Source organism: Mustelus asterias, chromosome 8 (assembly GCF_964213995.1).
Source record: "Mustelus asterias chromosome 8, sMusAst1.hap1.1, whole genome shotgun sequence".
Lineage (NCBI taxonomy): Eukaryota > Metazoa > Chordata > Chondrichthyes > Carcharhiniformes > Triakidae > Mustelus > Mustelus asterias.
In genome coordinates, this window is record NC_135808.1 from 11424631 (window position 1) to 11450630 (window position 26000).

The 26000-nt window shown below is 46.1% G+C and overlaps 1 protein-coding gene across 1 annotated transcript; it reads left to right on the top strand.

Annotated features, from left to right (window-relative positions):
- The first annotated feature begins 17617 nt into the window (after positions 1-17617).
- LOC144497659 (putative G-protein coupled receptor 139) lies at positions 17618-18514 on the top strand. Its single transcript, XM_078219102.1, has one exon. The coding sequence runs from the start codon at positions 17618-17620 to the stop codon at positions 18512-18514; it is 897 nt and encodes a 298-aa protein (XP_078075228.1).
- Positions 18515-26000: the final 7486 nt, after the last annotated feature.

Genomic DNA, 26000 nt, shown 5'->3' on the forward strand with positions numbered 1-26000 from the left:
TTTTTGAATCATGAAAATCCTGGATAGAGTGGATGTGGGGAAGATGTATTGTTTAGTCTGAGTGACTGAGGTCAGAGGGCACAGCCTCAGAACTTAGATCTGAGATGAGGAGGAATTTCTTCAGGCAGATCGTGGTGAATCTGTGGATCTCATTGTCACAGAAGGCTATGGGGGCCAGGTCATTGAGTGTATTTAAGACAGAGGTAGATAGATTCGTGATTGGTCAGGGGAACATAGGTTACGGGGAAAAGGTGGGAGAATGGGGTTGAGAAACGTATCAGCCATGATCGATGGCGGAATCGACTCGATGGGCCGAATGGCCTAATTCTGCTCCCTTATCTTATGGTCTTAAGTATTGGGAGATGGAGATAGCTGGTTGGAGGAACTAGTTGGTTTTTGATATCTCAATTGGAAGTCACTTAGTGTCCAGTAGATCATGGCTGTTCATGGCTTCTCAATCTTTCACAAAATCAGAGCTTTTTTTTACATGTCGGAGTTTGGACTAATTTTGTCCCCGACATGGGGTGACCATTGGCCAGAAATGTAACTGGATTTACGATATGGACACAGTGGCGACAAGTGCAAGTCACAGGCTCGGAATACTGCAGCGAGTAACTCACCTCCTGATTCCCCAAAGACTATCCACCATCTACAAGGCCCAAGTCAGGAGTGTGATGGAATACTCCCCAGCTCGAGCAACACTCAGGAGGTTTGACACCATGCAGGAAAAAACAATCCCGCATGGTTTGCACCACATGCACAGACATCCACTCCCTCCACCACCCACGCTCAGTCGCAGCAGTTTGTGTTATCCACAAGATGCACAGCAGCAATTTACCAAATATATTAGACAGCAACTTCCAAACCCACAACTACTTCCATCTAGAAGGACAAGGGCAGCAAATACCATCACCGGCAAGTTCCCCGCCAAGCCACACAACCATCCTGACTTGGAAATAAATCGGCGTTCCTTCGCAGTCACTGGGTTAAAATCCTGGAATTCCCTCCCTGACAGCATTGTGGGTCAACCCACAGCACAGGGACTGCAGCAATTCAACAAGACGGCTCACCACCATCTTCCCAAGGGCAACTAGGAATGGGCAATAAACGCTGGCCAGCAAGCGATACCCATTTAATATTCATCTGTGGGACATGGGCATTGCATGCATTGGCCATGCTGAATTATCCGGAGTGCGGCGATGCTTTAATCAACATTTACAGAGGCACCGGAGAATGTATTCCTTCTGGTTGTATCACAGCTTGGTCTGGCTCCTGCTCTGACCAACAGCACAAGAAACTAAAAAGGGTCATGAACATAGCCCAGTCCATCACTCCAACCAGCAACCCATGCATCAAATCCATCTACACTTCCTGCTGCCTTTGGAAAAGCAGCCAGCATAATCAAGGACCCCATGCACCCCGGACATTCTCCCTTCCACCTTCTTCCATCGGGAATGAGATACAAAAGTCTGAGGTTGCGTACCAACCGACTCAAGAACAGCTTCTTCCTTGCTGCCAGCAGCCTTTGGAATGGAACTACCTCACATTGAGTTGATCTTTCCCTGCACCCGAGCTCTGAATTTAACACTATATTCTGCATCCCCTCTTTTCCTTCTGCCCTGTGTACTCCATGTACGGTATGCTTCCTCTGTATATTGTGCAAGAAACTATACTTTTCACCGGGTGAGTTTTAGTGGTCTCATTTGCCCCAAAGACAGGCTGGTGGAGCCCATATAGTCGACTCCTGTACCTATTTCTTACGATCTGATGCCGTCGTATTCTCCTGTTACTTTTGTTGTGACTTGGAAGTTGATCACCCAACGTGGAAAACATCCACTCGGAAGCTGGTTACATGGTGTGTGAAGACGTGAACTGTTCTTCAGTCACATTTCGTGGGTAACTGACAGAAATATCTGACACTCACTTAAAAATAACAATGAAATAAATTAACAATTTCTTTATTGAGCTGTCAGGGAACTTTAACTAACCAATTAACATGCCGAATAAAATAAGGTTCTGCTGGAATCCTGTGCAAATAAATACAATGCCCATTAATTTGCAAACTAATATAATACAATTTAGACACTCTCAAAAAATATAAAAGCAGGCTTTGTGTCTTCTGGAACCTACTGGAGTTTCTCGGCTGATTTCTATGTTTGGACGTTTTTTACTATTTGTTGGGTAGTTGGTGGATTCTCTGAAGAGATGTGTAAAACTGGCTGGCTGGAGAGCTGCTGTCTCTCCCTCGAGACATGACGGGGGGCAGTTGTTAACTCCTTTTTTCCCTCTTCAACTCTCTTTTATTCCTGTTTTGACCCATCAATTTTCCTACAACAGGATTGGTCTGATTTTTCAACATCATCAAATTCAAATCTTATGGGTTCTTGGTAGCTGGGCGACTGCTTTAAATTGATTGGTTAAAATTTAAACATTCAAATGCCTGAAGCCTGTTACCAAGGCAACCCTGTTGTCTGGTCTTGGAAACAAATATTTCAGCTTGGATTCAATGTGTATTTTGCATTTTAAACCTGCAAGAACTGAAGCCAAACCCAGCTGTTAAAGGGACCACACAACGTTGTTTTTTCCCTCCAGCGTTTTTACATTCTTTACATTTTTACAAACACAACTTCAAAACACTTTCAAGAACGAGCAATAACATTCAGTCGGCTGTGACCACTGCACTGGGAGATTTACAATAATGTATTAAGACTCACTCTGTTGAATCTGTCACTACAGAAACCCATTGGGACAAACAGATAACAATGGCCTGAATTTTTCACCTGTCGGGCAATCAACGGGCCCAGAAGTGACCACGAAGCCAACAAGTGTGAAACTGGCTCTGTGTGAGGCTGATTGCTGCCGGGGAGGGCAGGGTGGGTGCTGAGAAAAGGGAGGGTGCGGGTTGGCCTTTTCAGTGAGCTCCCTGTCACTAAGTTAGAATTTGGTGCTTGTGAAATTGTAAACAAATTGTAAAATGCTCGGGGGGAAAGCATTGCATGGTCCCATTGAAATGTGGCGCCTTTTCTGTGCGTAGAAATTTAAAACAAAATATGTAATACATGGAGAGTCCAAACTAAAATATATGTACCGAAAGGCCAAACAGCAGTGTTACCAAGACAACAGGTTTTTGAATTTAGCCAATCAATTCGAATCCGGCACTTCGATAAAGAACAACCTATTAAATTTAAATCTGATGTTTTGACCAATCAATAGGACCAATCCTATTGTGGGAAATATTGATATGTCATCACGGGTATAAAAAAACGGGAAGTGGGACAAAGAACAGAGAGCAACTGCCGACTGCCAGAGTTAACAACTCTCCGCTCAGCTCTCTCTCTCTCTCTCAGGAGAGAGAGAGAGAGAAAGTCATTGACTCTGATAGCTTCATCTGTGACTCATAGAAACCACCATCAAGATAGCAAAGTTACCAAAGAATAAAGAAGACAGATGAATCAAAGGAGAAGGCCCAAATAGTCTGTTGAATCTGTCACTCCCCTCAAAGGGGAGAGCATTCTATGGTCAACTGGGACGACGGCATCGTTACTTTCTAGTGTGGCACCCAGCACTGCAAACAATACTCCAGCTGAGGTCTAACCGGTGTCTGGAAGGACAAAAGAGCTCTCGATATAACGTCTCCTCTGAAACGCAGCACTGGTGGAAGTGCAGCGCCCCCTCAGGACTGGAATGGATTGCCAGCCTTCATCATTGACGTCAAGTCCTGGCCTGGGACTGGAACTCACTACATTCTGACCAGGAGCTGTGGGGATTTGCTCTGCAGCGTGCGGCTTTCAATTTGGAAAATTAGCAGCAAGTTCAGGAGTAAGGGACTTGGAGAAAACTCAGCAAGAATATCCCAGGAGGCTGTGGAAATTTGGCATGTCCGCTACAATTCTCATCAACCTTTACAGATGCAACGGAGAAGGCATATTTTCCAGATGTATCACAGCTTGGTCTGGCTCATGGTCTGTTCAAGACCACAAAGGGTCGTGAACGTAACATCATGCAAACCAGCTTCCCATCCATTGACTCCGTCTACACTTCTAGCTGCCTCGAAAAAGCAGCCTGCACGATTAAGGACCCCACGCACCCCGGACAAACACTCTTCCACCTTCTTTCGTCGGGAAAATATAAAAAAAGGTCGCAGGTCACGTACCAACCGACTCAAGGACAGCATATTGCCTCCTGCCATTTGAATTTTTCAAGGACCTACCATATATTAAGCTGATCTTTCTCTATACCCTAGTTGTGACTGTAACATTTCATTCTGCACCCTCTCCTTTCCTCCTCCCCTATGTACCCTATGTGTGGTATGTTTTGTCTGATGTGGAGTTGCCGGCATTGGACTGGGGTCGGCACGGTGTGTAGTATCACAACACCAGGTTAAAGTCCAACAGGTTTATTTGGTCGCACGAGCTTTCGGAGCGCCGCCCCTTCATCAGGTGAGTGCAGGATTTGTTTCACAAACAGAACATATGCAGACACAAACTCAAAGACAAGGTAGTGATTGGAATGCGAGTCTTAACTGGTAATCAAGTCTTTACAGGTACAGACAATGTGAGTGGAGAGAGGGTTCAGCACACGTCAAAGAGGTGTGAATTCTCTCCAGCCAGGACAGTTAGTGAGATTTTGCAAGCATAGGCGCGTCGCGGGGGTTACATGAACCCAAGATCATAGTTGAACCGTCCTCACGTGTGCGGAACTTGGCTGTCAGTTCCTGCTCGGCGATTCTGCATTGTCGTGTGTCTTGAAGACCGCCTTGGAGAACTTTTAACCAAGGATCAGAGGCTGAATGCCCGTGACTGCTGAAGTGTTCCCTGACTGGAATGGGAACACGGATGGCATTGCGTTGTGCCTCAGTACTCAACTCCGATAACTGCTAATCTCCAAACGCAATTCTACAACTCATTCACTTCATCCTGGACCACAATGTCTTCACCTTCAACAACCAGTTCTTCATCCAGACACATGGAACAGCCATGGGAACCAGATTCACATCTCAATATGCCAACATCTTCATGCACAGGTTAGAACAAGACTTCTTCACCGCACAGGACCTTCAACCAATGCGATTATCACCAGATACATTGATGACATTTTCTTCCTTTGGACTCATGGTGATCAATCACTGAAACAACTATATGATGACATCAACAGGTTCCATCCCACTGTCAGACTCACCATGGACTACTGAGAATCTGTTGCATTTTTGGACACGCATCTCTATCAAGGACAGTCACCTCAGCACTTCACTATACCGCAAGCCCACGGATAACCTCACGATGCTCCACTTCTCCAGCTTCCACCCTAAATATGCTAAAGAAGCCATCTCCGACGGACAAGCCCTCCGTATACACAGGATCTGCTCAGATGAGGAGGATCGCAACAGGCACGTACAGATGCTGAAAGATGTCCTCATAAAAACAGGGTATGGTGCTCAACTCATCAACCGATAGTTCCGATGTGCCACAGTGAAAAACTGCAGAGAACCCCTCAGAAGACAAACATGGGACATGGCAGACAGAGTACCCTTCGTCGTCCAGTAATTCCCCAGAGCGGAGAAGCTACAACATCTTCTCCGGAGCCTTTAACATGTCATCGATGAAGCCGAACATCTCACCAAGGCCATCCCCACACCCCCACTTCTTGCCTTCAAACAACTGCGCAACCTCAAACAGACCATTATCCGCAGCAAACTACCCAGCCTTCAGGAGAACAGTGACCACGGCACCACACAACCCTGCCACAGCAACCTCTGCAAGACATGCCGGATCATCAACACGGATGCCATCATCTCACGTGAAAACACCATCAACCAGGTACACGGTACCTATTCTTGCAACTCGGCCAACGTTGTCTACCTGATACGCTGCAGGAAAGGATGTCCCGAGGCATGGTACACTGGCGAAACCACACAGACGCTACAACAGATGAATGGACACCACTCCACAATCACCAGGCAGGAGCGTTCCCTTCCTGTCGGGGAACACTTCAGCAGTCAAGGGCATTCAGCCTCTGGTCTTCGGGTAAGCGTTCTCCAAGGCGGCCTTCACGACACACGACAAGCAGAAGCGCCGAGCAGAGACTGATAGCCAAGTTCCGCACACATGAGGATGGCATCAACTGGGATCTTGGGTTCATGTCACACTATCTGTAACCCCCACGAGCTGCCTGGGTTTGAAAAATCTCGCTAACTGTCCTGGCTGGAGACAATTCGCACCTCTTTAACCTGTGCTTAACCCTTTCTCCACTCACATTGTCTGCATCTGTAAAGACTTGATTACCTGTTAAGACTCGCATTCCAACCATTATCTTGTAATTGAGTTTGTGTCTTCACATGCCCTGTTTGTGAAACAAATCCTGCACTCACCTGATGAAGGATCAGCGCTCCGAACGCTCGTGCTACCAAATAAACCTGTTGAACTTTAACCTGGTGTTGTGGGACTACTTACTATGTTTGCCTGTCGAGTGTAAAACGCATTACTTTCACGAGACGGAATTTTACGCCAAAACTGGAAAATCCTGCCCGAGGTCAATAGAACTTTCCATGGCCTGCCCCTCGCCCGCTGCGATTCCCATGATGGGAGGGCTTGTAAAATTCAGGCCACTGTATCCCAATATGTGACATTAATAAATCAAATCAAGTCAAAATCAAATCAAGCTGTGTCTATCCTCTGAATCTACGGCCCTCTGCTCGCACTACATTCCTCTTAACTGTTTGAATGGCTTCCTGTACCATGGTGTCCTGGTCAATTATCCATCATTGAATAAATCCAAGGCTGAGAGAGACGGATCTCTGGATTCTTAGAGAGTCAATGGATATTGGGGAATGAGATGGGAAGTAGAGTGGAGGAAGGAGATCATGCTGATTATATTGAGTGGTGGAGCAGCAGGCTGGTGGGGCCATATAGTCTACTCCTGCTCCGATTTCATATCATAGAATACGACAGTGCAGAAGGAGGCCATTCAGCCGATTGAGTCTGCACTGACCACAATTCCAACCAGGCTCTATCACCTAGATAGCCCCTTCAAACTAAGGGACATGGCCGATCCACCTAACCCGCACATCTTTGGAGTGTGGGAGGAAACCGGAGCACCCGGAGGAAACCCACACAGACAGGGGAGAATGTGCAAACGCCATACAGGGTTTGACCAAAGCCAAGAGTTGAACCTGGATTCCTCATGTTGTGAGGCATCAGTGCCAACCACAGTGCCACCGTGCCACCGTGTTATCTTATTACTTATGATCTTATGTCGTCCTGTTCTCCTAATACTTTGAAACAATTACAATATTTTTTAGTCGGCTGCAACCACGACATTGGGAGATTTGCAATGATGTATTAAGACTCACTCTGTTGAACCTGTCACTACAGAAGCCCATTGAAACAAACAGATAGCCATGGCATGAACGTTTCGCCTGTCAGGCAGTCAATGGGCCCAGAAGTGGCCACAAAGCCAACAAGTGTGAAACTGGCTCTGTGTGAGGCTGCTTGCTGCCGGGGAGGGCAGGGAGAGGGTGGATGTTGAGAAAAGGGAGGGTGCGGCTGGACATTCCAGTGAGGTCCGTGTTGCAAAGTTAGAATTTGGTGTTTGTGAAATTGTAAACAAATTGCAAATTGCTCGGGGGAAAGCATTGCATGGTCCAGTGAAGTGGTGATGCTTTTTCTGTCCTTAGAGATTTAAAAAAATGCAAGTACATAGAGAACCCAAACTGAAACATTTGTATCGAAAGGCCAAGCAGCAGTGTTACCAAGACAACAGGTTTTTGAATTTAGCCAATCAATTTGAATCCGGCATGAAGATACCAAGAACTGATTCAATTTGATGGTTTTAACTTAGGACCAATCCTATTGTGGGAAACATTGATATGTCATCATGGGTATAAAAGAAGGGAACAAAGGGACAAAGAAGAGTGAGCAACTGCCACCTGCCAGAGTTGACAAATCTCAGCTCAACTCTAGAGAGAGAGAGAATCGGTGTCTCTCATAGCTTCATCTGTGACTGAGACAAAGCACAGTCCAGATAGCAAAGGGACCAAAGAAGAAAGAAGTTCCAGGCAGAAGAATCAACAGAGAAGGCCCAGAATATTCCAGAAGATGCCAAACCTGTTTGTAATTTTGAGAGTGGCTAAATTCTATTTTGTTAATGAGTTGGAATTGTATTTATCTGAACAGCAAACCATTAGAATCTTGTTTATTTGGGAAAGGTTAACATTTAGAACGGATTTATTCAGTTTGTTAAGAGTTTAGTTAAATTGTTCACTGGAGTTCAGTAAATAAATTGTTACATGTTGATTTTTGAGAGATTCAGGGATTTATTTTGATATAACAACTAGAAATTGCTGAAGAGAAGGTCGTACCACTTCACACACTTTTTAGAGATTGTAGGGCGAGTGACAACTCTTTGGGTTATTCGGTGTTAGTTCTCGGTGGGGGGGTGGGCGGGGGGGGGGGCGGGGGGGGGGGGCAGTGTCCACCTTTGCTTCTGAACATCCCGAAGGGGGAGAGACACAGCAGAGCTGTCTCAGGGAACTCGTCAGCCATTGAAAAAAGTAGCAACTGAAGAATTACATCTGGGCAGCAGGTGTGATGATAGTATTATATTCCTATAGATGTATGCATATATATTGTTTTTATGTTAAGGGGAATGTTTTAAAGTTCAGTTCCTTACGACCGGTAGTCAGTATGTCTTGAGAGAATACAGCTCAGATGCTGGGAGAGCAGGATAATTACTCATTTTAGCCATGTGGTTTACTTAAGGCAGAGCTAACAGACTTTGATTACAAAAATCAAAGGTCCCCTGGGGTTTTAGTTAAAGGAATCGGAAGAGAGTTTAATTCAAAGAAGGAAAGGTGGGTTTAGATTGGCAAGGACATGTGATACTGTGGTTAATGGATGCAGCTAGCTATCGAGCAAAGGCAAAAACAGTTTTCAGTTCTGCTTGTGACTTGTTGAAAGACAGAGGGCTGAAAACTTCTGTGCAAATCAAAATCTCTCTTTCAAAGCTTCGGAAATGACGACAACCGTATAGCAGCTATATTATTGGTTGCTAACTGTATTTAAAGTTGTTTTTGAATCTGTAAGAAGAATGTTGCTTATATGGAACTGAAATGGTGATAGGTTAGAAATCAGAGTTGGATATTTTAAATGTTGTTCAATGGGTAATATTTAAGCTGCATCATTTGTTAGTGTTATAATTAAACTGTGGTATTGAAAAAAGGTTGTTTAACAATAAAAGATGTAAAGTTGTTCGAATACCAACTCTCAATCAAGCATCAAAACACTTCATGCTGCTCTTTCTTCCTTTATCATTGTTGTATTGCCTGCTCTGGATAAGAGGTGTGTGATGATGCAAGCTCAGACCTCATCACACCAATATTCATTAAAAAGGAACAACTTGCACAGAGGCTTGCAGCCCTCTCCTTCTCCACCAGCAGCGATCGGAGCAGATCACCGGCTGCCCCAGTTACTCCCTGTCTTCTATGTGCCTTCCAGATGTCGTCTGCCCAAGGGAGGACTCCACTCCCTGGGGTGATTTGCCACCCTCAGTCCCGATTCTTCTCTCAAGTCAGGTGACCCTCTTCTGCTGTGCTGCCCTTAAAGGAACAATCACCACAAAATGTTACACAATGTTGCAAAACTGCCAGAACGTTACTCAAGTTCTGATATTTGCACGTCACATCAATGTCTGAAATTACAAAACAACAAAGAACAAAGAAAATTATAGCACAGGAACAGGCTTCCCACTTCTTGGTAGATGTTGCTGGTCCGACTTCTCCCAGAATGCACCCAGTGAAGTCCCAGAATGCACCAGTGAAGTCCCTCAGCCGCTTCTGCCGGATGCTCTAACTCCTGTTTATCACTGCAAGTGATCTTCCACTTCCCACTTCTTGGTTGATGTTGCTGGTCTGAATTCTCCCAGAATGCACCAGCGAAGTCCCAGAATGCACCAGTGAAGTCCCTCAGCCGCCTCGATCGGATCAGGAAAGGTGGCATTCAGCATGGTGGCACAATAGTGACCACTGCTGCCTCACAGCACGAGGGACCTGGGTTCAATTCCTGGCTTGGGTCGCTCTCTGTGTGGAGTCAGTATGTTCTCTCCGTGTCTGCAAGGGTTTCCTCTGGATGCTCCAGTTTCCTCCCACAGTACGAAAGATGTGCTAGTTAGCTGCATCGGCCATGCTAAATTCTCCCTCAGTGTACCCGAACAGGTGCCGGATTGTGGCGACTAATGGAGTTTCACAGTAACTCCATTGCAGTGTTAATGTAAGCCTATTTGTGACTATATGTAAAACTTAAAGCAATGTCTTTGCACGATAATTTAATCAGTGGGTACCTGTGAGAATCAGACGTGCATCCACCAACAATCAAGAAGATAATTTAAATTAAGTAACCACCGATGGACCAGAATTTTACATTGCCCTTCTGTCTTTGCAGGGGGCAGATGTTCTGATTGACAAGGCGGCTTTTACGATTAAGCTGCATCCTGGGCACCAGGGCAGGATGAAAGGTGAGGCTTCAAATAAATTCACCAATGTGTCTGGGGACTGAGGTCTGTGTATGATCATGTGTTCGTGCTCTGGATCAGAATCCCAAATTACATCAGGAAGCCAGATTAGACCCCAGCAACTTTTCTGTTTTGGCATTAATGTGAGGATTGTGTGCTTCACTCCAGGAGTAATTCCACCAACAATTTAGGGACTCCAACCACATTCCATCGACTACCATCAACACCGTTAAAATATAGACCACTTCCTCTGACTAACTTGGAGCGACCCCACTGGTGAATGCTTTACAGAACCTGTCATTCATATATCACTGTTCACATCCAAAAATACCCCGTGGAAGGTCGTGACTCTATGTGATAACAGACTCTGAGCCAAAGGCTAAGCACACCACACTGCACATTAAATGGCCGATGCGACCAAAACAAAGTCCATGGATTTATCAACATACCACCCAGATGTCAGTGACCACTGTGAGTCACAACATCTCCTTCAAACTCTGTCTCCTTCAGGACAGGTTTCGACCCATTACTTTTGAAGCTCGAGCCTCTGAGTTCCAAAAAAATCCACTCTGGCTCGGACTGTCTGAGCCTTCCAATGGTTTGATGGGTGAAGAAAATGCAATTCAATATGATCTTCCGGCAGGAAATGAGGGTGAAAGGCAGAGTGATTCAGGGAAGGATTTCCCGTGAGTTAAGTCACGGCCGCCAAGAGTGAGAAATAAGAAGGGACACACACAAAGAAGCAGTGAGAGGCACACCAAGATTTATTGAGGCTGGAGGTGGAAAACCAGCGGGAGATGGACAGGCTTGAAACAACAGAAAGAATTCCATAAGAATATAATTTTGATTTATTGGTTTGATTTGATTCATTTTTGTCACTTGACAGTGAAAAGTATAGTTTCTTGTGCGCTAGACAGACAAAGCATACCATTCATAGAGTACATGGGGAGAAGGAAAGGAGAGGGTCCAGAATGTAGAGTCACAGCTATGGTGCAGAGGAAGATCAACTTAATATCAGATCGGTCCATTCAAACGTCTGATGGCAGCAGGAAAGAAGCTTTTTTTGAGTCGGTTGGTACGTGACCTCCGAACCTTGTATCCTTTTCCTGATGGATGAAGATGGAAGAGAGAATGTCCGGGGTGATGTGGGGTTGATTATGGTGGCTGCTTTTCCGAGGCAGCGGGAAGTGTAGACGGAGTCAATGGATGGGAGCCTGGTTTGCATGACAAATTGGACAACTTTCGCGACCCTTTGTACTTCATTGCGGTCTCGCTCAGAGCAGGAGCGATCCCAAGCTGTGATACATCCGGAAAGGATGCTTTCCAGGAGCAGGTTAATAGCAGCATAGTCTTGATATGGAATGAACAATGAGCAGTTTCGGAGGAATTTTTTGGATGTTCTGGATGTAAGGGCAGCCCTGAAATTGTTGCAGAATTTGTTTTAAATATCGATCTCACGGTTCATGTTAATATTTCAGTGGTAATGGCTCAGTTCTGGGATGAGTAAAGTTGAACTGTGGAAAATGTGAAAGTCGCACAGTGACACCGCGGTTCACACAGCTGCCTCACAGCACCAGGAACCTGTGTTCAATTCCGGCCTTGGGTCACTGTCTGTGCGGATGATGTGTGGGTTATGTTGATTGGCGAGGCTAAATTGCCACTTTGTGTCAGGGGATTTCGTAGAGTTAATATCTGGGGTTATGAGGATAGGGCCTGGGTGGGATTGCTGTTGGTGGAGACTCGATAGGCCGAATGGCCTCCTTCGACACCGCAGGGATTCCATGATTCTATAATTCTATAATTTTATAATTCTAAAATGAAAGCATCCTGGAGTCTATGACAGTTAAAAGTTTGCAGCCATGTTGGTGTGAGGGGCTAACAGATTTAATGGTGAGACCCAAATCAGGAGGTGAACTTCCTTCACTGAAGAACTGGGAAGACGGAGTCTCCACTGATGTTTGTTTTTTGGCATCAAATTACTTTTTAAAGTTTATTTATTCCTGTCAGAAGTTGGCTTACATTAACACCGCAATGAAGTTGATGTGAAAATCCCCTAGTCGCCACACTCAGGCGCATGTTTGGGCACACTGAGGGAGAATTTAGCATGGCCAATGCACCCTAACCAGCACGTCTTTCGGACTGTGAGAGGAAACTGGAGCACCTGGAGGGAACGCATGCAGACACGCGGAGAACGTGTAGACTCCGCACAGACAGTGTCACAGGGCGGGAATCGAACCCAGTCCCTGGCACAATGAGGCAGTAGTGCTAATCACTGTGCCACCATGCTCTGAGCTAAATTAGTGTAAAAGCAATCAGTGAATCCTGAAAAGTCAAGTTGTCATGCAGAGGGTGGAGTTTAAGAAACTTCTCTGGTTTCATTTTATCTGTGTGTTGGCTGGAGAGGTGTTGGTTGCTGTTTGGACCTCATGTTGTTTGCAGATCACAGAGAAACGCTGGAATCCTTTACAGCTCAGTGCAGCAGCAAGACTGGAGTTGGGAGAAACCCCGGACAATGTTAGTTTAGTGAAACTAGTGATTTGTGAGAAAGAGCTGGAATTGTGCCAGTAGTTAGAGGTGGGAGTGCATTTCTGTGAATCCCAGAGAACACAGGCCCAGGAGAAGCAGTTGAACCAACAGAAGACTGAGAAAACCTGAGTTGGTGAGCCACATGTGGGAATTCAGAGTCTGGGGCGAGATTCTCCGGCATCCCAGCTGCATGTTTCCCACCAGCAGGAGGTGGCACGTTGTTTGCGAGTGGCGGGATTCTCTGGTTCCACCGCTCTCAATGGGAATTCCCATTGATGCCACCCTTTTGGCAGGGATGCACTGCCGACAGGAAGAGAGAATCCCGCTGGCGTAAACGGCCAGAGAATTCGGGCCTAAATTTTCAAACGTTATGAGTTGAAACTTGAGCTGAGAGGAACATTGATTTAATGAGGTGTTGTGAATTACAATGGTCACTGATATCTGGGTGGGTTGCTGAGAAATCCATGGAATCTATCTTGGTCGCATCTGCCATTTAATGTGCAGTGTGGTGAGCTTGGCAACCACTTCCCTGCTGATGCGCATGTATCTCGTGTTAAAACTGAATATTGGAGTATAAGTTAGATATTGCAGATTGTTTGACTTTGCTGACTTTGTGGAGTGAATTTTACATATTTTGTTCCAAACCGTTGTTTATTCTCTTTGTGGCTAACTGGCATTTCACAGTTTTATCTCCTCCAAGCACAACGGTACTCGTCACTAACGGGACCGTAAGAAAATCGGGTCTGGAGTTCTTTCATGGACACGCATGGCACAAAAAAGAAGCAATTGATCTGCACACAGCCAGTACCGAGCGGGAGAGTCAAGTCAATGCCTGTCCTATTCGAAATACAGTGAGTAACAGAATAGTGAAAGGCCTGGATGGAGTGGACGTGGGGAAGGTGTTTCGATTATCAGGAGAGACTAGGATCTGAGGGCACAGCCTCAGAGTAAAGGGACGACCCTTTGGAACTGAGATGAGGAGGAAATTCTTCAGCCAGATGGTGGTGAATCTGTGGAATTCATTGCCACGGAAGGCTGTGGAGGCCGGGTCATTGAGTGCATTTAAGACAGAGATAGATAGTTTCTTGATTGGTTAGGGGATCAAAGGCTATGGGCGAATGGGGTTGAGAAGCTTTTCAACCATGATTGAATGGTGAAGCAAACTCGATGGGCCGAATGGCCTAATTCTGCTCCTTGTGGTTTATGGTCCAAAAGACCATTGGATTTGGAGGAATAATGAGAGAACGTAATTCCCTAAAGCACCCTGATGGTGTAGAGACGCTGTGACGAGCAACAATCGAAAACCCAGGGGAATAGTGAACATGCAACTCTCCAAATTAGTGTTACTGGTGATGAAATTATCCCCTGATCTGAAAATCATTTCATTAATGATGTTTGCTGGATTGTCTGTGTCGTCGCTGGCAGCTATTAGGTAACTTCACCGAGCCATTGGACGATTGGTTTAGGTATAAATGTGTGTGCTGCTTCCAATGCATTACGCACAGCGCCAGTTGGAGGCTTGCTCTCGGGAAGTTTCAATAATCTCCGTGTAAAATGGGAACAACCAAATGTGTAGACATCACTGTGATTGGTTATCCAATTCTTGTCATTATCAGTATCCCTGGTGAGTTACAGGAAACAACTATTTATTTTAGAAAGCCCTGGTTTCGATATGTTGCCTTTTTCTTCCCCCTTGCTGTCTGTCACCGACTCCACGTTGACCATCGCTGTTCCAGTTTCTGGTGGCAGTTCTGGCAAGAATGGAATCGTACTTTTCCTCATTTGCATGGATCTGCGGATCTGAGACAGATTTTTAACAGGATGTTGTGTTTCACAGTGGACACTGACATCTGGGACGGTTGATGAGAAATCCATGGAATCTGTCCTGGTCGCATCTGCCATTTCATGTGCAGTGTGACTGTATGCAGCTCCTGAAATACCGCGTTGGGGAACTGGAGCTGCGGCCCGGTGACCTGAGTCTAGTCAAGGAAAATGACAAGTTAATAGAGAGGAGTTACAGGCAGGTCGTCACACCAGGGCCACGGGAGGAAGACACGTGGGTCACGGTTAGGAAGGGTAAAGGTCACGTACCAGAGAGTCCCCCGGTGCTTGTCCCCCTTAACAGTAAGGGATGGGTGACAGGAGAGAGGGGGGAGAGAGCAGTCAGTGATGGGATCCCCTTTGGTTGTCCCCCTCCAAAATAAGAATACCATTTTGGATACTGTGGCGGGGGCGGGGGGGATGACCCTCTAGGGGTAAGCCACGGTGACCAGGTCACTGGCATGGAATCGGGCTCTGTGGCTCAGAAGGGAAAGAGGGGGACCAGGAGAGCAATATTAGTGGGGGATGCAATAGTTAGAGGCTTAGACAGGCGGTTCTGTGGGCGCGAATGCGACTCCAGGATGGTAGTCTTCCTCCCTGGTGCCGGGTTCCTGGATGTCTCTGAGCGAGTAGGAAGCATCCTAAAAGGGGCGGGTAACCAGACAGATGTCATTGTCCACATTGGTGCAAATGACGTAGGCAGAAAGAGCAGGGAGGTCCTGAGAGAGCAATTCAGGGAGTTGGGTAGTAGGCTAAAAAGCAGGGCCTCGAGGGTAGTGATCTCTGGACTACTCCCAGTGCTATGTGCCAGTGAGGCTCGGAACAGGGAGGTTGTACAGCTGAACACGTGGCGAAAGGACTGGTGCAGGAGGGAGGGTTTCAATTTCGTGGATCACTGGGAAGTCTTCAAGAGAGGATGGCACCTGTACAAGAAGGACGGGTTACGCCTAAACTGGAGAGGCACGAATGTCCTAGCTGGGAGTTTTGCTAGTGTGGTTCGGATGGGTTTAAACTAATATGGTAGAGGGGTGAGGATCAGAACAATAGGTCAATAAGCATAGAGGCTGCGGACGAGGTTGGGGTCAAGACAAGGCTATCTAAGAGGAAGAGCATTCTGGGGAAGGATTACCTCAGTGGGCCTGGAATCTGGAGTGCATCTGCTTTAATGCAAGGAGCGTCACGGGCAAGACAGAAGAGCTTAGAGCCTTACTGCCTGCGCGGAACTTGGATGTGGTTGCAGTGACGGAGACTTGGTTAAAAGAAGGACAGGACTGGCAGCTGAAGATTCCGGGGTGTAAGTGTTTTAGGCGAGACAGAGAAGGGGCTAGGAGAGGTGGGGGAGTAGCAGTGCTGGTTCCGGAGCATATTACAGCGGAACAGAGGGTGGACAATTTGGAAGGGTCAGGTAACGAGTCACTGTGGGTGGAGTTCAGAAACAGGAAGGGCGCAGTCACTATGCTGGGGGTAAACTACAGGCCACCCAACAGCCCACGGGAAGTTGAGGAACGGATATGTAAGGAGATTCTGGACAGGTGCAGAAAAAATAGGGTTGTTGTAGTGGGAGACTTGAATTTCCCTGATGAATATTGTCAGAGAATACAGCTGGGTATAGATAGGCTGGAACATTGGGCAGAGAAATGGCAGATGGAATTTAGTCCAGATAAATGCGAAGTGATGCATTTCGGTAGATCAAATGTAAGGGGGAGCTATACAATAAATGGCAGAACCATCAGGAGTATAGACACACAGAGGGACCTGGGTGTACAAGTCCACAGATCCTGAAAGGTGGCAGCACAGGTGGAGAGGGTGGCCAAGAAGGCATATGGCATGCTTGCCTTTATTGGACGGGGCATGGAATATAAAAGTTGGCATATGATGTTGCAGCTGTATAGAACATTGGTTGGGCCACATTTGGAATACTGTGTCCAGTTCTGGTCGCCACACTACCAGAAGGACATGGCGGCTTTGGAGAGAGTACAGAAAAGATTTACCAGGATGTTGCCTGGTATGGAGGGTCTTAGCTATGAGGAGAGATTGGGTAAACGAGGGTTGTTCTCCCTGGAAAGGCGGAGGATGAGGGGCGACCTAATAGAGGTGTATAAAATTATGAAGTGCATAGATAGGGTGAACAGTGGGAAGCTTTTTCCCAGGTCGGAGGTGACGAACACAAGGGGTCACGGATTCAAGGTGAGGTGGGAAAGGTTCAACACTGCTGTCAGGGGGACGTATTTTACACAGAGGGTGGTGGGGGCCTGGAATGCACTACCAAGCAAGGTGATTGAGGCGGACACGCTGGGATCGTTTAAGACTTATCTCGATAGCCACATGAACAGACTAGGAATAGAGGGATACAAACGAATGGTCCAGCTGGGCACATGAGCGGCGCAGGCTTGGAGGCCGAAGGGCCTGTTCCTGTGTTGCATTGTTCTTTGTTCTTTGTGTTGTGCTTGACCACAGTTTCCCTGTTAACTCACATGTCCCTCATGTCAATTATATTAAAGTGGTGGCACAGTTTATAGCACTACTGCCTGAGAGCGGCAGGGACCGTCTGCCATTCCTGGCTTGGGTGACTGTATGTGTGGAGTCTGCAAGTTGTTCCCTGTCTGCATGGGTTTCCTCCGGATGCTCCAGTTTCCTGCTACAGTCCATAACATGTACTAGTTCGGTGTATTGGCTGTGCTAACTTCTCTCTTGATGTACCTGAACAGGTGCTGGAGTGTGGGGACCAGGGGAGTAATATTTTACCTAATTTCTTACAGCCAACCTGATGGCGATTGTGGTTCTGTCCCGGGGAAGGTGCGGCATCTCCAAAGGGGTCACCTGTTATATGATCACCATGGCGATAGCCGATCTCCTGGTCTGCATTTTTAACGTCACCCTGGTCGGCATCTTTCTCCATCATTTCCCGTATTCATTCCTGATCTACACCAGTGTCTGCCGTGTTACTGCTTTCATGCAAGTGTCCAGCGTCCAGTTGTGCGTCTGGTCCACAACATTATTTACTCTTGACCGTTTCGTAGCCATTTCTTGTCCAAAACTAAAATTAAAATACTGCACCAGGAGAACTGCCACTGTGATTCTAGCAGCCGTGAGTGTACTCAGTTTTGTCATGAATATTCCGGTCCATTTCCGTTATGAGCCCTACTCTGTTGTTGCCAATGTGCAGTGGGGCTGCCGCACAGTGAAAGGGTACGTTTCTTCACCAGCATGGATAGCTTACAAGTGGGTCGCTAACCTCTCAGTCCCATTATTGCCATTCCCCTTGTTGCTGCTGTTAAATTCTCTCACCGCCCGGCACATCTTGGTGGCCAGTAGGTCTCGCAGGGCCCTGAAGGCTCACGGCCCTGGGGAGGCCAGCAGCGACCCCGTGTTGAAGAGCAGAACAACGACTATCGTCCTGCTCTTTGCTGTCTCTGGGAGCTTTATGGTTCTGTGGACACCAATCGTAATACTTGACCTCCTGTTCGACTTCACTGAGATACCTACTTTGGATGATGCCAGTTCGCTTCACTTGGCAATGAGAATCACACTCCTGATGATGTATTCCAGCACCTGTACGAACACATGCATTTATATATTGACCCAGCAGAAGTTCCGGGAAGAGATTCAGAACATGGTGAAATATCCATTGATTCTCCTGTTGAAATTCCTTAAGCAATTTTAGAATAATAGAGTGGACATGGGGAAGATGTTTCCATTAGTCGGAGAGACTGTGATGCGAGGGCACAACCTCAGAGTAAAGCGTCGACCATTTGGAACCCAGATAAGGCGGAATTTCTTCAGCCAGAGGGTGTTGAATCTGTGGAATTCATTGCCATAAAAGGCTCTGGAAGCCGGATCATATATATTCATTCTTTGATTGAGAATTTCGGAGGCACTGTTAGTAAATTGCAGATGACACCAAGACTGGTGGCACAGTGGACAGTGAAGAAGTTTATCTCGGATTACAATGGGATTTTGATCGATTGGGCCAGTGGGCTGACGAATGGCAGATGAACTTTAATTTAGATAAATGTGAGGAGATGCATATTGGTAGATCCAACTAGGGCAGGACTAATTCAGTTAATGGTAGGGCATTGGGGATAGCTATAGAACAAAGAGATCTCGGGGTACAGGTTCATAGCTCCTTGAAAGTGGAGTCACAGGTGGACAGAGTGGTGAAGAAGGCATTCGGCATGCTTGGTTTCATCGGTCAGAACATAGAATACAGGAGTTGGTACATCTTGTGAATATTGTGTACAGCTCTGGTCACCCTATTATAGACAGGATATTATTAAATGAGAAAGAGTGCAGAAAAGATTGACTAGGATGCCCACGGGAATTGATGGTTTTAGTTATAAGGAGAGGCTGGATAGACTGGGGCTTTTTTCTCTGGAGCGTAGGAGGCTTAGGGGTGATCTTTGAGAGGTCTATAAAATAATGAGGGACACAGATCAGCGAGATAGTCAATATATTTTTCCAAAGATGGGGGCGTCTAAAACAAGAGGGCATTCGTTGCAGTTGAGTGGAGAGAGATTCAAAAGGGTCCAAAGGGGCAATGTTTTCACTCAGAGGGTGGTGAGTGTCTGGAACAAGCTGCCAAAAATGGTAGTAGAGACGGGTACAATTTTGTCTTTTAAAAATTTAAATAGTTGCACGTGTAAGATGGTAATAGAGGGATATGGGCCAAACGCGGGCAATTCGGACGAGTGTTGTGGTTTAAAAAAGGGGCAACATGGAAAGGTTGGGCCAAAGGTGCTAAATTGGGGGAAGGCGAACTACAGCCGGATTAGGCAGGATTTGGTGGCTGTTGATTGGGAGAGGCTGTTCGTGGGTAAATCCACATCTGGCATGTGGGAGTCTTTTAAGGAGCAGTTGATAGGACTGCAGGACAGGCATGTGCCTGTAAAGAGGAAGGATAGGAAAGGTAGGATTCGAGAGCCATGGAAAACCATTGAAATTGTGGATCTATTCAAAAAGAAAAAAGAGGCATACATGAAGTCCAGGCAGCTAAAAACTGATGGAGCACTGGAGGAATACAGAGAAAGTAGAAAAGAACTCAAACAGGGAGTTAGAAGGGCAAAAAGGGGTCATGGAATGTCCTTGGCAGACAGGATTAAGGAGAATCCTAAGGCATTTTATGCATACGTTAGGAACAAGAGGGTTGTTGGGGAAAGAATTGGACCTCTCAGGGACAAAGGAGTGGAATTATGCTTCGAACCAAAGGAAGTAGGTGAGATCCTAAACGAATACTTTGCATCAGTATTCACAAAGGAGAGGGACATGTTCACTGGTATTGTCTCAGAGAGATGTGTTGACCCGTTAGAAAAAATCTCAATTACAAGGGAGGAAGTGTTAAGTATTTTAGGAAACATTAAGACAGACAAATCCCCAGGGCCAAATGGCATCTATCATAGACTCCTCAGGGAGGCAAGAGATGAAATTGCTGGGCCTCTAACATAAATCTTTGTCTCTTCACTGGACACAGGTGAGGTCATGATGTGGAGATGCCGGCGTTGGACTGGGGTGAACACAGTAAGAGTTTCAACAACACCAGGTTAAAGTCCAACAGGTTTATTTGGTAGCAAATACCATTAGCTTCCGGAGCGCTGCTCCTTCGTCAGATGAAGTAGAAATGTGCTCTCAAACAGGGCAGAGACACAAAATCAAGTTACAGAATACTGATTAGAATGCAAATCCCTGCAGCCAACCAGATCTTAAAGATACAGACAATGTGGGTGGAGGGAGCATTAAGCACAGGTTAAAGAGATGTGCATTGTCTCCAGACAGGACAGCCAGCAAGTCCAGGAGGCAAGCTGTGGGGGTTACTGATAATGTGACATAAATCCAACATCCCGGTTTAGGCCGTCCTCATGTGTGCGGAACTTAGCTATCAGTTTCTGCTCAGCGACTCTGCGCTGCCGTGTGTTGTGAAGGCCGCCTTGGAGAACGCTTACCTGAAGATCAGAGGCTGAATGCCCATGACGACTGAAGTGCTCCCCCACAGGAAGAGAACAGTCTTGCTCCTTTGTCATCTGCTCTTAAGTATTAGAAAGTGGGGATGAGGTTGGGAGAACTAGTTGTTGTTTGATACCTCAATTGGACATCATGAAATGGCCAGTAAATTGAGGCAATTCTCGCTGTTCATGGTTTCTCAATCTTTCACAAAATCAGGGTTTTTATTCAGCTGAAGGACTTTGTACTAACTTTGTTCTCCCAGACAGATGGGGTTACCATTGGCCAGAAATGCAACTGGACTCACCACATCAACACAATGGCTACAACAGCAGGTCAGAGGCTAGGAATACTGCGGTGAGTAACTCACCTCCTGACTCCCCAAAGTCAGTCCACAATCGACAAGACACAAGTCAGGAGTGTGATGGAATACTCCCCACTTGCCTGGATTGGTGCAGCTCCAACAACACTCAAGAAGCTCGACACCATCCAGGACAAAGCAAGTTGCTTGATTGGCACCACATCCACAAACATTCACTCCCTCCACCACCAACGCTCAGTAGCAGCAGTGTGGGCAATCTACAAGATGCACTGCTGATATTCACCAAAGGTCCTCAGACAGCACCTTCCAATGTCTTTGCACCTTGCAAACACATGGCAACTTCCATCTCGAAGGATAAGGGCAACAAATACTTGGGAACACCACCAACTGCAAGTTCCTCTCCAAGCCACTGATCATTCTGACTTGGACATATATCGCCTTTCTTTGCAGTCGCTGGATCAAAATTCTGGAATTCCCTCCCGAGTGGCATTGTGGGCTAACCCACAGCACGTGGACTGCAGCGATTCAACACGACGGCTCACCACCACCTTCTCAAGGGCAACTAGGGATAGGCAAGAAATGCTGGCCCATTTTCATTTGTCGGACTTGGGCATTGCATTCATTGGCCATGCTAAATTCTCTGGAGTGTGAACAATAGTGGATTTTCACAGTCACATCATTGCAATGTTAATGTAAGTCTTCATGTGATACTGAGAAAATAACTTTAAAAAGTAGTTTAATTGAACAAAATACGCAGATTCGATCAGAGTCAACATGGATGTTTTGTTTGGAATCGAATCGCAAAGCTTTCCTGGAAGGAGGAATGTTGCTGTGTTAAAAAGCAACAATCCAGCCTCTTCAGCTGCTTTAAAGTTTATTAGTCACAAGTAAGTCTTACATTAACACTGCAATGAAGTAACTGAAATTCCCCTAGTTGCCACAGTCCGGACCCTGTTCGGGTCAATGCACCTGACAAAAACATCTTTCGGACTGTGGGAGGAAACCGAATCACCCGGAGGAAACCCACGCAGACACGGGGACAATGTGCAAGATCCACACAGACAGTGACCCAAGCCGGGGATCGAACCCACGCTTCAAAATTGCTGGGGCTTCCGATGTTAATTTTAAATTTCGGCTCTATCGGAGAGCTGGCCTCCAAATCCAATTACCTTCCCCAACAACAGAGAGGAAAATCAGTCACCGTGGGTGGCCAATTCCATATCCGATGCACAGCTTCACCGAGAGTTAAAGTGAACCCACATCCCCAATGCTGAAGTCTTCTCCATTGACTTGAACAGCCTGTCAATCCGACTGCTGGTGTTAGCCACTTAGCTCAGGTGGCTGGCCGGCTGGTTAGTGATGCAGAGCAATGCCAACAGCGTGGGTTCGATTCCCAGACCGGCTGAGGTTATCCATGAAGGCCCCGCCTTGTCCTTTACCTGAGGTGTGGTACCCTTGGGTTAAATCACCACCAGTGACCTCTCCCCCTCAAAGGGGAGAGCAGCCGATGGTCACCTGGGACAACGGCGACGTTACTTTATAGTGTGCCGCCCAGAACTGCACACAATTCCCCAGCTGAGGTCCAACCAGTATCTTGGAGGAGAGAGGAGGTCTCGATTTAACGACTCCTCTGAAAGACAGCACCGGTGGAAGTGCAGCACCCCCTCAGTGCTGGAATGGTGTGTGAGCCTTCATCATTGATGTCAAGTCCTGGCCTGGGACTAGAACCCCCCATATTCTGACCAGGAGCTGAGGGGATTTGCTCTGTTCGCTTGCGGTTTGAAATTTGGTAAATTAGTGGCAAGTTTGCGAGTGAGGGGTTTGGAGAAAGTTCAGGAAGAATATCCCAGGAGGCTAAGGGAATTTGGCATATCTGCTACGATTCTCACCAACCTTAACAGATGATCCATAGAAAGCATCCTTTCGGGTTGTATCACAGCTTGGTATGGCTCCTGCTCTACCCAAGACCGCAATTAACTACAAAGGGTTGTGAATGAAGCCCAATCTATCAGACAAAACAGCCTCCCATCCATTGACTCTGTAAACGTCCCGCTGACTCGGAAAAGCAGCCAGCACAATTAAAGACTCCACGCACCCCTGACATATCCTCTTCCACCTTCTTCAGTCGGGAGAAAGATACAAATGTCTGAGGTCACGGACCAACTGAAACAACAAGAGCTTCTAACGTGCTGCCATCAGACGTTTGAGTGGACCTACAGTATATAAAGTGGATCTTTTGATACACCCTCGTTATGAATGGAACACTATATTCTGCACTCTCTCCTTTCCTCCTCCCCTCTGTACTCCATGTACGGTATGCATTGTCTGTATCGCATGTAATAAACAATAATTTTTACTGGGTGGGATATTACGGCCTTGTTTGCCACAGAACCGGAAAATCCCACCCGAGGTCAACAGATCTTTCAATGGCCTGTCCGTCTCCCACTCTGATTCCCGTGAGGTTTGGGCTGGCAATATTCTGACCTCTGTACCCCAATACGTGTGATATTAATAAATCAAATCGAATGAAACTCAAATCTAACTGCGTCTATCCTCTGACTCTGCGGCCCTCTGCTTGCAATACATTCCTCTTAACTGCTTGAATGACTTCCTGTACCATGGTGTCCTGGTCAATTATCCATTGGTGAATAAATCCAAGATTGAGAGAGACAGATTTCTGGATTTTTAGAGAGTGAATGGATATTGGGGAATGAGATGGGAAGTAGAGTAGAGGAAGGAGATCCTGCTGATTGTGTTGAATGGTGGAGCAGCAGGCTGGTGGGGGCCATATAGTCTACTCCTGCTCCTATTTCTTACGATCTGATGCCGTCGTATTCTCCGATTACTTGCAAGAAATAACAATATTATTCAGTCGGCTGTGACCACTACATTGGGAGATTTACAATAATGTATTAAGACTCACTCTGTTGAATCTGTTACTACAGAAACCCATTGAAATAAACGGATAACAATGGCCTGAATTTTTCACCTGTCGGGCAGTCAACGGCCCAGAAGCAGCCACGAAGCCAACAAGTGTGAAACTGGCTCTGTGTGAGGCTGATTGCTGCCGGGGAGGGCAGGGAGAGGGTGGGTGCTGAGAAAAGGGAGGGTGCGGGTTGGTCTTTCCAGTGAGCTTCCTGTTGCAAGGTTTGAATTTGGTGTTTGTGAAATTGTAAACTAATTGTAAAATGCTCGGGGGGGAAAGCATTGCATGGTCCCGATACAAGGTGGCACTTTTTCTGTGCTTCGAGAATTTAAAAAAATGCAGTACACAGAGAAGCCAAACTGAAACATTTGTATCAAAAGGCCAAGCAGCGTTGTTACCAAGACAACAGGTTTTTGAATTTAGCCAATCAATTTGAATGAGGTACTTAGATAAAGAACAACCTCTTACATTTAAACCTGATGGTTTGACAACACAGGACCAATCCTATTGTGGGAAATATTGACATGTCATCACGGGTATAAAAGAAGGGGCAGTGGGACAAAGAAGAGAGAGCAACTGCCACCTGCCAGAGTTAACAACTTTTTGCTCAGCTCTCTGTCTCTCTGTCTATCTCTCTCTCCATCCATCTCCCTCTCTCTCTCTCGAAAGAATCGTTGGCTCTTATAACTTCGTCTATTTCTTCAGGAAAGTGCCTTCGATAGAGCAAACGTACCAAAGAAGAAAGAAGTTCCAGACTGAAGAATCACCAGGGAAGGCCCAGAATGTTCCAGAAGACACCAAACCAGGTTGTAATTTTGAGAATGACTGAATTATATTTTGTGAGATTGGGAATTGTATTTATCTTAACAGCAAACCATGAGAATCTTGTTTATTTGGGAACAATTAATACTTTAGTCAATTTGTTCAGTGTTAGTTTGATAAATAAATTGTTATGTGTTGATTTTAGAGAGAGTGTCAGGGATTTATTTAGATTTAACCACGAGAAGTTGCTGAAGAGCAGGTCACACCTCTTCACACACACATTTTACAGATTATAGGGTGAGGTATTCCTCTGTGGTGTTTCGGTGTTAGTTCTCAGAGGGGGGGGGGATCCACCTCTGCTTTATAACATCCCTCAGGGGGACAGACACAGCAGAGCTGTCTCAGGGAGCCTCGGACCCATTGAAATAAATAGCAACTGAAAAAATATGTCTGGGCAGCGTGCGGGATCACAGTGTAATATGCCTATAGATGTAAAATTATATGTTTTTTATGCTAAGGCTCTGTTTTAAAGCCCAGTTAGTTACAACAGGTAGTCGGTATGTCTTGAGGGAATACAGTTCAGATGCTGAGAGAGAAGGATAATTAATCATTGTATCCATGCAGTGTTTACTTCGGAAAGAGCTCCAAGACTTTTGTTTATAAAAATAAATGGCCCCCAGAAGTTTTAATTAAAGGAATGGAAGTTGGGCTGAGAGTGACAGGGTCATGTGACGCTGTGGTTAATGTCAGCTTCCAGCTACATAGCAAAGCCAAAAACAACGTTCCGTTCGGGATGGGGTTTGTTTAAAGACAGAAGGCTACAACTTCGTGCAACTCAGAATCTCTCTCTGAAATCTTCGAGACTGGCTACACCCTTATTGCAAGTATACTTTTGGTTACTAACTGTATTTGAAGTTGTTTTTGAGTCTGTAAGAAGAATGTTGCCTAATTGGAACTGAAATGGTGATAAATCAGAAATTAAAGTCGTTCCTTTTAAATGTTATTCAGTGGGTAATATTTTAGCTGCTTCATTTGTTAGAGTTACTGTGAAAACTGTAAAGTGCTTCGAATACCGACTCTCAATCAAGCATCAAAACACTTTTTGCTGTTCTTTCCTCCTTTTATTATTGTTTTAGTCCTTCCTCTGGATAAGAGATGTGTAATGGTGCAGCTCAGGCTTTATCTCACAAGGATTTATTAATGAGA